Source organism: Neofelis nebulosa, chromosome 3 (assembly GCF_028018385.1).
Source record: "Neofelis nebulosa isolate mNeoNeb1 chromosome 3, mNeoNeb1.pri, whole genome shotgun sequence".
In the NCBI taxonomy this organism is placed as follows: Eukaryota; Metazoa; Chordata; class Mammalia; order Carnivora; family Felidae; genus Neofelis; species Neofelis nebulosa.
Genome location: NC_080784.1, coordinates 115,739,908 through 115,756,503, shown reverse-complemented (window position 1 = coordinate 115,756,503; position 16,596 = coordinate 115,739,908). Strand labels below are relative to the sequence as shown.

The following is a 16,596-nucleotide window of genomic DNA, read 5'->3' as shown; positions in this document are numbered from 1 at the left end:
TCTATTAGTCATGTCCTAATTCCCTGCCTGTCTTTAAAAAAGACTTTGAAAATATGGGGTATTGCTTTTATTTATAATTGAAAAACGGATAATTCTATTAAATGGATGGTTATGGGCTTGGTCTTGCTCACTTAGCAAAGAGAAAGTGGAAAGAGTTCTTTAGCCCTTCTTATGGAGCTTATTTTATGTGTTAGAATCTACACACTCATTGGTCCGGTGAGTACAGTAAAAAATAAGAAAAAAAGGGGAAGCAGCAGAAATAATTCGAGTCTACCTCCAGTGTTATTATTGGATATTATTAGTCTAGGTGCCATGTGAAAGGCACATGGACACATGAGTCAAATCTAGGCTTGTAGGGGGCCAAAAGGTTAGATGAGAGATGTACTCACCCTTGGTCCCAGGGCTCCAGAGTCCCCTTTCTCTCCACGATCACCCTTTCCACAGAGAAAAGAAAAAAAAAAGCTGAATTACTAGTGGGGCCAACAGCCAGAAATACCTCAAATCTAAGGATGTATTTAATACCATGCAGCAGCACCTTTGATATGAACTTCTGAGGTGGAAATAACAATTAGAAGAACAATTACCACTGACACAGCAAATACTTCTTTAAGATGCACCTTAAGTGAGTTAAAATTCTCCTTTCAGATGACAGAGTATCTTGGAACAAAAATATATCCAGCAACTCTCTTACTAGGGATCTTCAAAAGCAAAGCAAATGGTTTCTATGACACTCAAAGAAGCTTTTACCTCTCAGATTGAGCCATATTCTTTCTTTTATAAGAAGAGATTTGGGGCAAAGGGAAAAAGAGCCAATCAATTGGGCTGTCTCTTTTCTAAGAAAAAAAATCTAGATAATCTGGATAGGGAAGGAACAGAAAGCTCGTTCTAGAGGGGTTTAGAAGGGAAAGGTCACCAGTGAGGCCTCTCTTTGATGATAATAAAGATCTAAGGAAAAGTTTCTCCAGAGGTATAGGCCTTTTAACACTCAGAAGGTGCTGAAGTGGACAGCAGCTGGCTAGAACAGGTTGGCAGGGCTGAAGGTCATGGGTAGGGCAAAGCCAGCTTTGTTTTTCCAAAGCAATATGAAAAATCACTAAAGTCCCATTCATGGTGTTATTACCCAACCTGGAGAGAAACCAGGAACAGTCCAAGCATCAAACCACACATACATCACTCTGAGAGCACTCAAAATTCTTAAAAGTCTAAACAGATTTTGGAGAAGAGATTTGAACTTATGTAGATTTGAAAGTTCTTTAAGACAGCCTTAAATTTAGAGTCCTTTTCCTAAGTGGAATTCAAAGAATTTTAATGTGTCTTTCTACATATTTCATAAAATGGATAGGGACCAATGAAGGTAAGCAGGAAAAGAGATTTTAATTTTTTTTCCACTCACATTATGCTGATAACATTGACCATAGTAATCAAATTTGCTCTGAATAGAGAATTAATAATTTCTGCTTCCTGTTTTCTTCATTTTTTATCCACTTTTTCATGTTATTAGCTAATAACATCTTCACATGGTTCTGCTAAGTATGTAGATTATTTCAGATACTATAAAGAGCACGATAAAGGAAAGAATTTCAATTGGTGGTGAAATTTTAATGCCATGGAGGGAGTCAACTAACTTAAAACAAAGTACAATTTGAACGTTTACCACAAAGACAGTCAGGAAATAAAAAATAAGATTATACCCTACATAATGTAAATTAAATAGAGCATTTTTTTCCCAAAGAAGTTCATCTTGTGTAATAGGAAATACAACTTCTCTTAAAGAATAATCTGAAGCACACGAACACACAAAAACAAACAAGATGAAACAAACCAATTGTTTTGAGATATTAGGATGGAAATAATGCAATCCCACTGTCAGTTTAAAACGTGATTCTCTGCGGAAAAGGCAAAAGCCACAACTCTTGAAGGCCTCCTGTGATATTAAAATGGTTACTTGGTTACTGACCTTTGACCCCTTTGGGCCTCTAGTTCCTGATTCACCTTGTTTCCCCTATTATAGGAGAATACGAAGATGGAAAAGAGAAATGACAGAGGAGATAAGAACAGAAAAAAGAAATTAGCAGTGACTCAGAATAATGAAGAAAAATGGAAACACTTTATTTTAACTGCCTAAATATATGGTTCTGTATAATGTTGACTATTATAACAACTAAGCATAAGTAGTTAACACCATGTCATTAGTTCCTTCCCTGGTCTCTCCACCGCCTTCATTCCATTATAATTCTGAAGACTGCCCACCCACCAGTGGATGGGAAGTGTTCTGTGAATAATCCTCATTAGTCTCAACAGTGTTGGCATACATTTCTTTTTCAACAAAGAGTGATGTGTCTCTGGGATGGGTTATTAGAATAAAGTGTTGCCATATTAGTTTGTAGGAAGTGTAGAGGAATAAAGACTGAACCGTCAAATAAATCCTTAGCTCTGATATTTTCAGGGTGTACACACCTTCAAGTTACCGCAGAAACTAACACAGCACGTATCAACATTTTTCTCAGTAAGCTTTAACACACGTTGAGTGATAACATGCTAATACAATAGTACCTCCCCTTTACTTTTGGATGTGTTACTAAATTTGTTCACCAGACAGAACAGAGAAAACTGGAAAAGCTGAATTGTAAAATTCCCTTTGAGAAGAACCAATCAGTGTGCATTTCAATATATTGTGATTTTTGCTGTTTTAGTATCTTTTGAGGAACTGTATTTTAGTTTCATGTTCTAAAGTAAGTAGTGGGGCACCTGGGTGGCTCCATCAGTTGAGTGTCCAACTTGGGATCAGGTCATGATCTCACGGTTTGTGAGTTGGAGCCCCACATTTGGCTCGCTGCTGTCAGCACAGAGCCCCCTTTGGATCCTCTGCCCCTCCCCGACTTGTTCTATCTCAAAATTAAATATAACATTAAAAAAAATAAAGTAAGTAGGACACATTTCCAAACCAAAGAAAGCTATGTTCCAACGCAAGAATAACTGACCTTTGGTCCAGGGGCTCCAGGCTCCCCTCGCTCACCTCTTCCAGGAGGCCCTGCCTCCCCACGTTCACCCTATCACAAAACACAAAACAAGTAAATGGCAATCTCCCTCACACTCAGGCTTGTCCCTGTCGATTAATAAATGAATTGAATTAAATCAAGGAAAGCACAGAGGTACCATTTATTTACTATGTATCCTGCAATGTATTAATCTCAACATAGATTATCTCATTTAATAATCAAAACAATTATTCAATGTTTGTATTATCATTTCTATTTTATAGACAAGGAAATGGTTTGGTAATGCCTGTCTGATACCTACGTTGGTAAACAGAAGACCTTTAAAGGGAATTGATAAGGGCCATCATTGTATCTCAACACAGACATGGACACAGTTTTCATTCTGTAGCCACATTTTAAGATCTGCCAGGAAGAAGCACGGCAAAGTGGTTGAATGCCAGGTATTATAATCCGACATCCTGGGTCTTAATCCTGGTTTTGTTATCTACCAGTTCCGTGTTTTGGGACAAATTAGTTAAGTTCTGAAAGCCTCAGTTTTCTCTGAAATATGAAGACAATTTGTCATCCTGATCTTACAACTTATAAATGCAAAGTGCTAGGAATTAAATACTTAAAAATTAAGAGAGTGATATAAGGCTATATGAGAGAAGAGGAAATCCCATAGGGTTTTGAATGGTCCAGACTGGATCCCTGGAGGTGAGACTTCAGTCGTGTCCTAAGGATGGGTAGGGTGTATTTTATAATTGTTTATGACGTGCTGTTGTTGATGAATGCAGCAACTGCATAAAACACTTCACATGCATTATCTTATTTAATCCCTGGGACAAATGAGGAAGGTATTAGTTCTCATAATTTACAGATGAGGAAGCTGAAGCTCAGAGAGGTTAAGGAACTTGGCTAAAGTTGCAAAGCTTTTAAAGTGGGAGACCTAAGATTTAATTATTTCAGCAGCAATCCTTAGTTAGCTGGAGGGGAGGTGGGTTGGGGGATGGGCTAAATGGGGGATGGGCATTGAGAAGAGCACTTGTTGGGATGAGCACTGGGTGTTATATGTAAGTTTCAGGGTTCTACTATTAAAACCAATACTACATGGTATGTTAACTAACTTGAATTTAAATAAATAAATCTTAAAAAATAAATAAAACTGTATTCAGTCTTCAGTTTTTACATAAATGTTTGTGTATGTAAATCTTTTGCACATATCTGGTCACTTTCTTAGGTTAAATTCTTAGTTGGGGAATTGCTGGGTCAAAAAGTATGAACATTTGAAAAGCTTGCCAAATTGCTCTCCAGGAAGACCCTGTCGTTTCACATTCCTGAACAGAGTAGAGAGTGTTGGCTTCCCGTATGATGGGTAGAATTTCAATAATCAAACAGGTTTGGAATTCAGACTGGTGATGGCATGTTTATGGGTGGAAAGGCACCCTCCTCACTGAAGGAACTGGTTCATCTTAGAAAAGAGAACTGAATAGCATTGGATTGGTCATGGGTAATGTTGGGCTCTAAATTTCAAGATCTTTGTCTGTATCATACCAACTCTGGGAAGTCTTTGGGGTTTTGCAGGGGAGGCGGGATAGATTAGGGCAAGGAATAAAGAAGGTTCTTCAGCATGAACTGAGAAGAGTGTGAACATGGAGAGGCTGGGAGGAAGGCAAGGGACTCGTCTGGATGGAAGAGATCTTCCAGAAGGGATTTTCCAGGGACTAGAGACGGAAGGGCCTCTGTTGGTATATGAAATTTTAATTTTTAAATAGTGTACCCTATTTCGTCTTTCTTTTAATATTTCATAGAAGAATTCCAAAATAGTAACTATAAGCCTATTTTAGAGAAAAGCCCGAGAAAATCAATTTACATATAGTATACTACAGGAATGGAGCCTATATATCTTTACCTAGAATCACATTTTGTCACAATGCCCTTAATCAGCTGCTTATCACTCTATGGAATTATACTATTCATGTGTTTATTTCTTTCGTTCTTTCCACCCCTGTCTCACACATACTGGAATGTAAGTATTAGGAGTGTAGAAACTGGTTTTGTTGTATTTACTCTTCATTCTCAAATATTAGAAAAATATCTGGCAAAAAAATGTGTTGAATTAATGAGTAAACATTTTATTCAAAGCATTCTGAATTATTCGAAATAAAACCCCATTTCTTTAAACTGATATAGGTCTCTCCCAGACACTGATATAGCAGTACATAAAGCAGATTTTTAGATGCCATCATACATCTTCCTTCCTTACAATCTCTCTTCGCTGTGTTAGGGGTAAAATATGCAGGGTTTATTTTTTAAATCTGAAGTTAGTGGTACAAATCCAGACTTGTTTACACAACTGGAAAAAAGGCCAATGTTCAGCTGAAAGAGATTTGTAAATAAACGTGATTTTTCCATTATGATACCAAATTCATGTTAGACAAGCAGTTCAACTAAAAATTGATAATATTGTTAATATAACTGTTAAAATATTATTAACAAAACAAATTTCCTATCCACATTCCTTCATGTGGAAATACAAAACAAATATAGTGCATTCTTTAATTTTATTGCAAGTTCAGAGTAGTATCTATTATAAAAGTATCTGGTCTATAAAATCAGACTGGGTATTTCATGAACAGTAATTAATGTTGATTTTGTGGGTTTACATCAGGAGTTTTTTTATTTTTCTTTTTTATTTTAAACTACAGAGTAGTTTAAAGATTTTATTTTTAAGTAATCTCTGTACCCAACATGGGGCTCGAACTTACAACCCTGAGATCAAGAGTCTCATGCTCTACTGAGTAAGCCAGCCAACTGTGCCCCAAAATTGCAAAGTAGTTTTAAATCAGTGAACTGAAGAAAAGATATTTACGGATGAAATCCACTCCCTACTACCTGTTTCTTCTAATCCCCCCCCCCTTTTTTTTAAGCAAACAAAATGCCACAAATATTTAAAGATCTACTTCATGCCTGGGTCTCTCTGGCAGTGACCAAGTTTTCTATTTCTTTGTGCTGATCTATGAGGCTGCCTTCTTTCTTTACCTGGCTCTGAGGCTGCAAGCCTGAATAAATACAACAATTCTCATATGAATACTGAATCCTCATTATTCTCTTACTTTCTGTCTCTTTATTTCAGAAAGTGCATTTCTTGTGTGAATCTGTTCAGGCTAAAACAGGCATTCTTCATATTTTGTTAATAAGCCTGACAGCTCATTATGTGAAAAAGAAATTGCTTGAGAAAACAGTAATTTTGCATAAAATCTACTGAGTTTCAGTCCCCCTTAGGCCACACATAGTTTCCACTTACTAGGATTAGAGTTATTTTCTCTTGATCAGCAGAAATGAAGACCCCTCTGTCAAAACAGACCACGAACATATTTCTCTAGCTCTTAGAAATCATCCTGGCTTATTTCTGGTGAATGCAATACACATTGAGGCAAAGATTTCTATAGTTTAAAAATAAAAGAATGTAGTTTGATCTAATTTTGCCCCTTTGATTCATGAGTCTGTCATGAGTAAAGTTCCATCCTCAGAGCTGTACCTTTTTATGTCTTACTGGGTAGATAAAAAGAGAACTATGGGTCTGACTATATCCACAGCAACATAATTTTTTATATGGTGGCATATAGATTTTGCTTTTAGGGCCTTCTTTAGGGTTGCCAAGTGGAAGATCATGAAATGGTTTTCATTACAGAATCTTTCTGTAGACATTATTCAGGATAGATCCTTTTGAGATGAGGCACTTAGGAATCTATATGACATCAGCACTTGTCTTTGAAATCTAGGGAGTGAGTGGAGAATAGTAATAATGCTTGATTTACAAGTATGTCCTAAAATTGGCAATAAGGAGCAGAAGCTAATGAGTTCTATCTCTCTGCCCCAGAATCCTCCCACTTTTTCACATGGTCAGGAGGCAAATTGCATCATATCAATTTAGGAACCATTGGGGGAAAACTGGAGCAACTAATATATTTCACTATCATGCTGTCTTACCTGAGACTTTCTGGAATGAACTTCCTATTACTCTATTTAATATGGCATTCCCATTAAAAGTGTTTGTAATAAATGATAGGTTGTTTTAGTTCTCTCTTAGGAAAAAATATCTGGTCAGCTAGACAATAAAGTCACCTCACACTTCTTTCAACATAATGGACTAAAAATATATGACATAATATTTCAGAAATAAAAGAAGGAAAAAACTCCACTTACCTTTGTTCCTGGTAACCCTGGTAAGCCTGGTTCTCCTTGAGGACCAATGAAACCTGGTTCTCCCTTTAAAAAAAGATAGGCACATGAAATTGTTATTCATTTGGCAGTGAATAGGTAAAGTTAAACTGATTTACTTTTACCGGGATTTTATTCCTTTGATTGTACATGGCTTTCCTGCTGAGATCCAGCTATTTACTATAAAATTAATTAGAATTGGTTTTGATCAGTGAAAATACTCTGAGCAAAGCTTTGGGGAAACTTTAGAAAGTAAAAGTGACAAAGAAACCAGAGAGATGTCTTTAAAACTTTCTTTCTCATCTGTTTGGCATTTCTTATCATTTACCATATTAAGATCCACTACGTTAGGGTGGATGTGGTACGTGGCTTCTAAGATAAGCCTCAATGATCCCACCTCCTACGTATTCATGCCCTTGTGTAATCCTCTGCTTTACTGACTCATATCTAATGAATAGAATGTATTGGCAGAAGTAATGGGATATCACTTCTGAGACTAAATTATAAAAAGACCATGGCTTCCGTCTTGGGGGCCCTTTCTTATTCTCTCTCACTTGGATCACTTGCTTTGGGGAAATCAAGCTGTCATGCTGTGAGCAGCCTTATGGAGAGGTCCACATGGTGAGGGCCAACTTCTGCCAATAACCACATGTGTGAGCTTGGGAGCAGATGTTCCACCCCAGTAGAGTCTTCAGATGGAGCCACAGCCCTGGATTACAGCTTGACTGCAACCTCATGGGAGACACTGAGCCAGAGACATCCATCTGAGTTGTGCTCAAATTCCTATTCTTCCAAAACTGTGAGGTAATTGTTTGTTTTCAGTTTTGAAGGTAAAATGGTAGGCAGCAATAGATGACTGATAGGTGTGGCTAGGAAAGAGATTCAGGCATGTTCAGCATGAAAGGAAAATATCTCTCCTTGCTATACCTCCATAACGTCTTCCCCACTACCTGGAGGAAACCAGTTGTGATACAATAAAAAATATATTTGGTCTTATTCCTGGTTCCTTGCACAGAACTCCTAAAACCCTTGGAATTTCCTGAGTGATAAAGCATAAAAAGAGTATCTTTTGTTATTCATAACAAACCCCTTTCAAACATACCTGAGTTTATGCTAATGAGGTGACTTGTGGGTTCCTAGACAGCTTCAGGGGGGCTGATGGGGGCTATGATAAGGTTGGAACTTTCAGTTCTTCTCCTCCTCTCACTATCTCCAGAGATGGCAGAGGGACTGGAGATTGAATTCAATCACCAATTGCCAATGATTTAATCAATCGTGTCCATGTAATGGAAACTCTATAAAAATCTTTAAACAGTGGGGATTGAAGAGCCTCCAAGTTGGTGAACACATCAGTGTGCTGGCAGGATGGTACATCTCGACTCCACGGGGACAGAGGCTCCTGTGCTTGAGACTCTTCTGACTTCACCCTATGTATCTCCTCATTTTAATCTTTTATAATAGACTGTAATAGTTGGGCATTTTTCTGAGTTCTGTGAGTTGTGGTGGCAAACTATTAAACTTGAGTGGGGATAAAAGTGGGTTGGTTGTTAAATCCTCGAATCTGTAGCCAAGTCAGAAGGGCAGGTAACCAGGGGACCTCGTATTTGTGATTGGGGTTTCAAGTGATGGCAGCTTGTGGGAGCCTTGAGGGACTAAGCCCTTAAAACCTGTGGAGTCTTTAGGGCGCCTGGGTGGCTCAGTCGGTTGAGCAGCCGATTTTGGCTCAGGTCATGATCTCACGGTCCGTGAGTTCGAGCCCCGTGTCGGGCTCTGTGCTGACAGCTCGGAGCCTGGAGCCTGTTTCGGATTCTGTGTCTCCCTCTCTCTGACCCTCCCCCATTCATACTCTGTCTCTCTCTGTCTCAAAAATAAATAAACGTTAAAAAAAATTAAAAAAAAAAACCTGTGGAGTCTGATGCTAACCCTAAGTAGTTGGTGTCACAATAGGATGGAATTGTAGGACCCCTGGTTGGTGTCAGAGGATCAGAGAGTTGGAGAACTGGTGTTGGAAAAGACACCACATGTTTGGTGTCAGAAAACACTTGAGACCAGTGTTCACATTTTCTTCAATATCCATAAAGTTTTATTTTCTTTTTAACAATGTGAGCTCAAATGAAATCTATAAAGAAGTTTTAAATCAAAAAATGTAATGGCTCTGTTCCATACTTACTGTTTTTTCCCCCATTATTTCTGGAGCAGTTGCTAATGCTATTTAATATATTTGATTTTTTTTAATGTAGCAATATTTCAACATTTGTTTTTTTGATACTTAGTTGAGCAGGAAGATACAGACAGGATATTTTATAAGAAATGGTAAAACGTCATCAAATATTTTTGAAACAAGTGAGTTTTAAAAGTATGCTATATAAAACCTTGGGTACCAGGTGGGGAACAAAAGGATATCACTACCATAAAATGTATCACATTGATACATAACTCAAATATATTTATCTCTAGCTCTGATGCTCATGGTTCTGGTTTAAGAAAAAAAAAGGTGGAGGGGAAGTAATGCTTTAAGTTTATTGTTTGTAAATTTTCTGCAACTCTGTTCTACCTATTCCCACACTCTTACACATAATGGAAAGGAGAATCTAAACAAATAATTTTGGATATCTCTTAATGGTCTAAAATGAAAACCCACTATATTCAGAGAAACCAACAATGACCATTCTACTTCTTTAAAAAGAGTTTAACTTGTTATTTTAAATGAAAAAAATCACATGGAATACATTTATTTACAAGTAACATATTTCTCCCAATAAAATTTTATAGACAAATACAGAAATATTCTCTCTCCACCCTCAGGAAAAAAGTTGTGGTAAAGTCAATGTGTATCATTAGTAATGACTTACTGTCATGAAAATATAATGCAAGTTAATAGGTTGAAAATTCATAGGTAGAAAAGACTCTTACATATCTTCAAGCAGAAATAAACTGACCTCACTATTTAGCAAAGAAAATACAAGCACCAAGAAAGCATACTAATAGAAGAAAAAAAGAGCGAATGTTGAAAACACTTATTTCTGATTCAGGTTAGTGTTTAGTTTATAAAAAGATGAAGCATGCAGTTTCAAAATTCACAAATAAATAAATAAGGCTTTGTGATCTCAGTGGTCAAAGTGATTTTTCTTCCTTAAAAACAAACAAACAAACAAACAATATATGTTAAGTTCTCCTGAGGAAAGTATAGAAAGTTCCTTTAAAAAAAAAATAAATTTTTTATTTCAAGATGTAAAATTAGCAATGCATTTGACAGTTCAATAATTTTAGCACTACTAATATTGGCTAATTTTCAGACTTTGAGTATGATTAGTTTACCTTATTTCACTCTAAGAAAGCATCTATCACACTGATGTATTCATTTCTTATTTCAATTTATTTAAGGGGAAAATAGCATATTTAACTTTAAAATCACAATTTTATATTTATTTAATTCCAGAGCTCCCAGCCACTTTGGAGACATTATTTCCATTCTCTCTATATCTTGGCAGTATGAGGAGGAAATACTCATTGATTGGTCTCTTTTCTGTCTCAGGCTTGAAGGACAATTGTTGAAGTAAATGATGCATAAATATGTCTACTCATGGTCTTGAGCTGCTTGGGTTGTTTCTTAACTTCCTAAGCTTATATCAGAGGTTCTCAAAGTGCCTTTTCACTTAACTTTTATTAGTGTACAGATTAGGAAAATTTCACTGATACAGTTGGGTAGTATCAAAGAAGAATATCCACAATTTTATGAAAAGGCTATTAAAAATAATCTTTCCTTGTCCAATTAGTGAGGCTGTTTTTCTTCATATACTTCAACTAAAACAAACTGCAACAGATTGAATGCGTAAGCAGATATGACAATCCAGCTACCTTCTGTTAAGCCAGACATTAAAGAGATTTGCCAAAAATAAAAAATAAAAAAAGTATAACAATGCACTCTTCTTGCTAATATTTTGTTTTGTTTTGGAAAATTCAGTTATATTTCATTAAAAATGTTATTTGATTAACACATAGTGGGTTTTTTAAATTTCTCAGTTTTAATTTCTAATACATGTAACCTACATAGATGAAAATTCTTTCAATCTTAGTTTTTAAGTGTATAAAGGAGTTTTGAGACCAAAATTTTTGAGAACTGTTGGTACACAGGTACAGAATTGAGTTAAATGCTGGCTTTTCATATTGGAATCCTGAGGTGCCCAATGATGGAAGACTCCGGTGTTGTTAAGGGGTGACTTAATCAAGATTTAATAGATAATGCAAGCAAAGCATTTAGTACTGTCTCTAGAATAAAGTAAGTGAACAGTAAATGTTAGTTATTATTGTTGCCCTTATCTTACAGTCTCAAAAATGCTAGTTATCATCATTATTATTATTGTTAGTAGTAGTATTACAATATCTGTAACTTATTGGTGATATACAAGGTGATTTCTTGTTTCTTTATAACCTGTATGGGGCTATGCTCAATACCTCTTCAACTTCTTTCAACAAGTAACCCTAAATTTTCATGTGAATATATCATTTCATGAGACAATATCCATCTGCCAGAGACTTCAGGACTGCAAAAGCAAATGTGTATACGGTAGAGAAGTGACAGGTTTACTAAGAATGAGTTTTCTTCTTGTAAGGAAGGAAAAGGAGAAAATGGCCATAACTACTGAATTTCTCTAAGTAAATGTAATCCTGTAAAAAAAATCTTGCCTCTTTGACAAGGACTGATTAAAGGTTATAATCTCCTAAAATATCTAGGAGAAAGGCCATGACAACCTATGGTTCTGTGACAAAAAAAAAGGCAATTGGTTATTCTAATAGTCACAATTGTAGTTAACCAGGATAGAGGAAGGACACTGGGTTAGGGGAAGGTAAGGAAAAGCAGCTGAAATATCCAAACACGGGACATTTCTGGGAAAAAAAATCTTTGGAGAAAATCAAACTATACAGAAATGAAGCTATGTAAGTTTTCAGGGCACTGAACAGGAGAAATAACTCTTTTTATTGGACCATATAATAGTTCTCAGAGCTGTTTTTTTTTTTTTTTTACACATCTGATCTTATTTAATCACTGGGAAATAAGCCTGCTAAATTGGAAATTATTCACACATATTTGTCTGAGTACACAAGATGGAGGAGAGATACAATAGGGGAAATTAGAATTATAGTTCAATTACGTTCGTACATTACTTTTAATGAAGAAGCAATTAAATTTAGACTTTAAAAAAATTTTTATTGGGCAATTACTTGAATTAGAAAATCCAAATTATAATTCCTATGAGGCATTTTAGGAATAACATGAAAACATAAGGTGGAGGATCTTTTGAAAAGGGCAGATGCTGACCATCATAATCAAGGAAACATATTTGCACAGGTATGCAGCAAGTAAAAAAGCTCCTCCATTGAAGTGAAAACAATAAAATATGATAATTTGTAAAAAAATGCTAATCTTTTCAGTTTATGATGTGTTACTGCAAAATGTCTAAGAAAAATGGGGGAAAGGCAGAGCTTTAAACATTGGTTTGGGGGCATCTGGGTGGCTCAGTCCATTGAGCGACCAACTCTTTGATTTCAGATCAGGTCATGATCTCAGGGTCCCGGGATTGAGCCCTGCATTGCGCTCTACACTGACAGGATGGAGCCTGCTTAGGATTCTCTCTCTCCTTCTCTCTGGAACCCCTTCCCCTCCACTCAACACTCTCTCTCACTCTCTAAATAAACAAATAAACAAACAAATAAATAAATAAATACTAAAAAAATAAACATTGGTTTGTCATGAACACCAATGAATAGCACCAATGAATAGCATAAATATGAGTTAAGAAGATTACTTCAGAGCCTCTTTAATCTGTTCTTCTCTCAAGTTTCATATATATATTTAAATTCTCCTCCACCTCTCTACCTATTCACTCACCATCTCAAGTGAGATAGCATTTTAGGTTTTTGCTTTTGTTCCTGTTGAGAACAAGATTACAAACTCAATTGGGCTTCCACTCCTTCTGGCATTGCTGATCCTGTGTGGAAGGGAATCAAAAGAATGAAGGCAACCAACTGGCAGATCTTAAAATGTCACTGCTTGTAAAGTTAGCGCCCAAATATAGGAAAGAGACAAGTAAAAAGAAGAAAGAGAAGGAGGAAAAGGAATCATGGAAGAAAGTAGGGAGAGAACAGGGGAAAAGATGGAAGAAGACAAGAGAGGAGAAGAAGAATGGGGAACAACAAGCATCCTAAAATTTTCTGTTCCTCTACTATGACTGTAAATGTTAAATCCAGGTTTCATCTGTTATTTTTCAGGTTGCATTTTCACTGGTCCTGGAAACATCCAACTAGATCTATGCCTCAGACAGACACAGGAAACTAAAACACTTAAAATAAATAACAGAGCTCTGATTTAACCAAAGCCTGGAGATAAAAAAATAAAAAAAATAAAAAAAAAATAAGGGCGCCTGGGTGGCTCAGTCGGTTAAGCGTCCGACTTCAGCCAGGTCACGATCTCGTGGTCCGTGAGTTCGAACCCCGCGTCAGGCTCTGGGCTGATGGCTGGGAGTCTGGAGCCTGTTTCCGATTCTGTGTCTCCCTCTCTCTCTGCCCCTCCCCCGTTCATGCTCTGTCTCTCTCTGTCCCAAAAATAAATTTAAAAAGTTGAAAAAATAATAATAATAAAAAAAAATACAGCACTATTTATCAGAACCCTAACACAATCCAACATTTTAACTGCTGAAACACAATTAATAGCTGGCACCATATTCTGCTACCCAAGCCACATGCTAGCTGGTGATTAAATGGTTGTCACAGAAACAGAAATCTCAGCTTCGTTAGTGCTACTGTAATGTGGCACTAATGTAGCATCAAATTCCACAATGAAGAAAAATTTGTTAATCTTCTGGTCTTGTCTTAGATGTTGCATATGATCTCCTCTTGAGTTGTTTCATGAATTTTGTCCTTTGTTTATTCTTAAATTAATTAGCTCACAACCAATGAGCTTAAAAACCAAGTCTCAATACGACTGTAACGCATTTCCCTGTGTTAAGCTGGTAGAAAAAACTGAATAGAGTAGCTGTGGTTTTGGCAACTACGCTGGGATTTGGGTTGGGCAGAAGAAATGCCATTCATTCAGGGTAAAGCACAGGGTAGGCCTAGCAGTAAGAAGACCCATCTGAAAATCTGACACAAGATGCTGATTTGAATGAAAGTTTTAAGCGGCCAGGGCACATAAAGATGCAGAACCAAGTCTATAGAGAATAGCTGTTGCTGAGATCAAAGGTGTATCTTCACATGACCAATTTCAGAGGGCCTAACGGTTTCACATTGATCTTTCCAACTGTAGCTAACCATTTCAGCAGCCACAACTTTGATCCTGTAGTATTAAGGTCAATGAAAATAAGTCACAGTAGCTAATAAGTACTATATTTGAAAAATTACCCTGTTTTTGCACCAGACAAAAAGTTCCCTTGCTGATGAGGTCAGCATTAGAGCTCTCTTTCTTCTTCTCCACCCAGCTTTCTTTCATAAATTGGCAATATGTACACAAGCAAGAAGATTTAGCTATAGGTAGGTGGGATCTATTCACTCTATAAGATTAAAAAAAATACAACAAAGATAAGATTTTTGACTGAAGCCACTTTTGCTCAACTCATTTGCTGTTACTTTTAAAAAATTTAGTCAACTAAGATAGCTTAGATTCTGTGTATTCTGGCAAAAAAAAAAGCCACAAAAAACAAAACACCCTAAAATAAAACAAAATACTCTAAAACAATGCAAACAATTACTGTATTCACCAACAAAGAGGACAACAAAAACTGGCCTTCTATATTACAAAAAGGCAAAGGAAAGCTAGAAAATTCCCTAAGAAGATGACCTTTCTGAAATCTTACAATAACCATCAAAAGTCTCATTAGGTTTTAGAATTCCATTACAAAATCTGGATTGATTTGATTTTTCTTCAAGCCCACACTTAATACAGAGCAAGTAAGTATTTGAGATGACCTTCCTTTATCTTCTAAATGGCTATTGGGACAGTTCACTTAACAATCTTTTGTCAAAGTTACATAAAAGCTGTCCTTCATATGGGTGACAAGAGTCAACAAATACATAGATGGAATTATTGGTCAAGGTAAGAAAGGAAGAGACAGCTTCATTCACACTGAAATAGCTCCCCAGGTGTTTCCCTATAAACTTCCAGAATTTACCATCTGTTAAATGGAATGGTGGCCAGAAAGTCCAAACTGATTAGCTTTTACTCACAGAAAAATCTCTGGTTTTCCGTTTATTACCATTTGTTTTATTTTTATAAGTCATTATCAATTAAAGCAGTAAAAGATATTATTTTTTTTACCTGTCTCAAAATCCTCTAACATACCAGCTTAAACCAAGTCATGTTTTCCATGATATTTATTACCCCCAAGCAGATACAATTTTCATTGCCCAAAAAATGGTACAACAGGGCTTGGAAAATATGTGCTGATTTGCCTGGGTGCTAAAGCATCACCAATAATTTTGATTAATGTGTCTTGACACTGAATGCATTAGCCATACAAGATTTGTCTTGCTTAAAGGCTAATTAGAATTCAAGTCAGCATGATACCTGCTTCTGAGGATTATAGCAAGAACATTTGTTGTAATAAGAACCTCTAGGCAGCTAGTTTTTGTAATGATTGATTTGTAAAATTATTGAGGGAAAAAAAAAAGAATGAGAAAGTAGAGTCTGTCTCAAAAACACTATTTCCCTTAAGGATAAAATTTGAGTATAAATTAAAACATCTTGGTGATATGATGAAAATGAACTACAATAGCAGGTTTATTTAAAACTCAGAAAACGTAACTTTCGGCTTTTTTTTTTTTTTTTTTGTTAACAGGATTACATCATGAAAGCACATTCAGTATGTTTATTGGAGATTTCGTTACGGCTGCTAAAAATCTCTGATTTCTGGTTGTATGAGTTTCCTAATTGGATTCTAAAATTACTCAACTGCTCAGACACAGTTTGTACAAGCAGGAAATAATTACAAGTGACAATAATAGAATCTTATCCTTTTAACCACTATTTCTTCCTTTTCTTTTTTCTTTTAGGAATGCATTTCATATCCTATGTTACTTTCAAACCTTCCTCTGCCATTTTAAAATGTAATTTGATCTTTCTGAGGAAGGAACCTCATCTCTAGTAGATTTAGATGGTAAATTTCTATAGATTATTGAACATTGTAATTAATCCTAAGAATGCCAAAGTAAATGTTCCTGCCACCTGTAATATTTAGTCTTTATATGATTTAGTGTCAAGGATGATTCCATATAACGAGGTATAAAGAATTAGTTACTGTCTCATAACTCTCCCAATCTTCAAATTCTTAATCTGAGTGTCAAATCTTTACTAATGTGGAAGCCAGAACAAAAATATCAAGCTTGAGAGAAAATAGTGTAA

At 36.0% G+C, this 16,596-nt stretch overlaps 1 protein-coding gene across 1 annotated transcript in view; it reads right to left on the bottom strand.

Moving 5' to 3' along the window:
* COL25A1 (collagen type XXV alpha 1 chain) overlaps positions 1-16,596 on the bottom strand; it is a 477,363-nt gene that overhangs the window by 48,699 nt on the left and 412,068 nt on the right. The window contains exons 19-22 of the mRNA XM_058721691.1: positions 7,188-7,250; positions 2,982-3,050; positions 1,958-2,002; positions 390-434 (exon numbers count right to left, since the gene is read on the bottom strand). Of these exons, the coding sequence (XP_058577674.1) occupies positions 390-434; positions 1,958-2,002; positions 2,982-3,050; positions 7,188-7,250 (222 nt within the window). The remainder of the gene's footprint in view (positions 1-389; positions 435-1,957; positions 2,003-2,981; positions 3,051-7,187; positions 7,251-16,596) is intronic.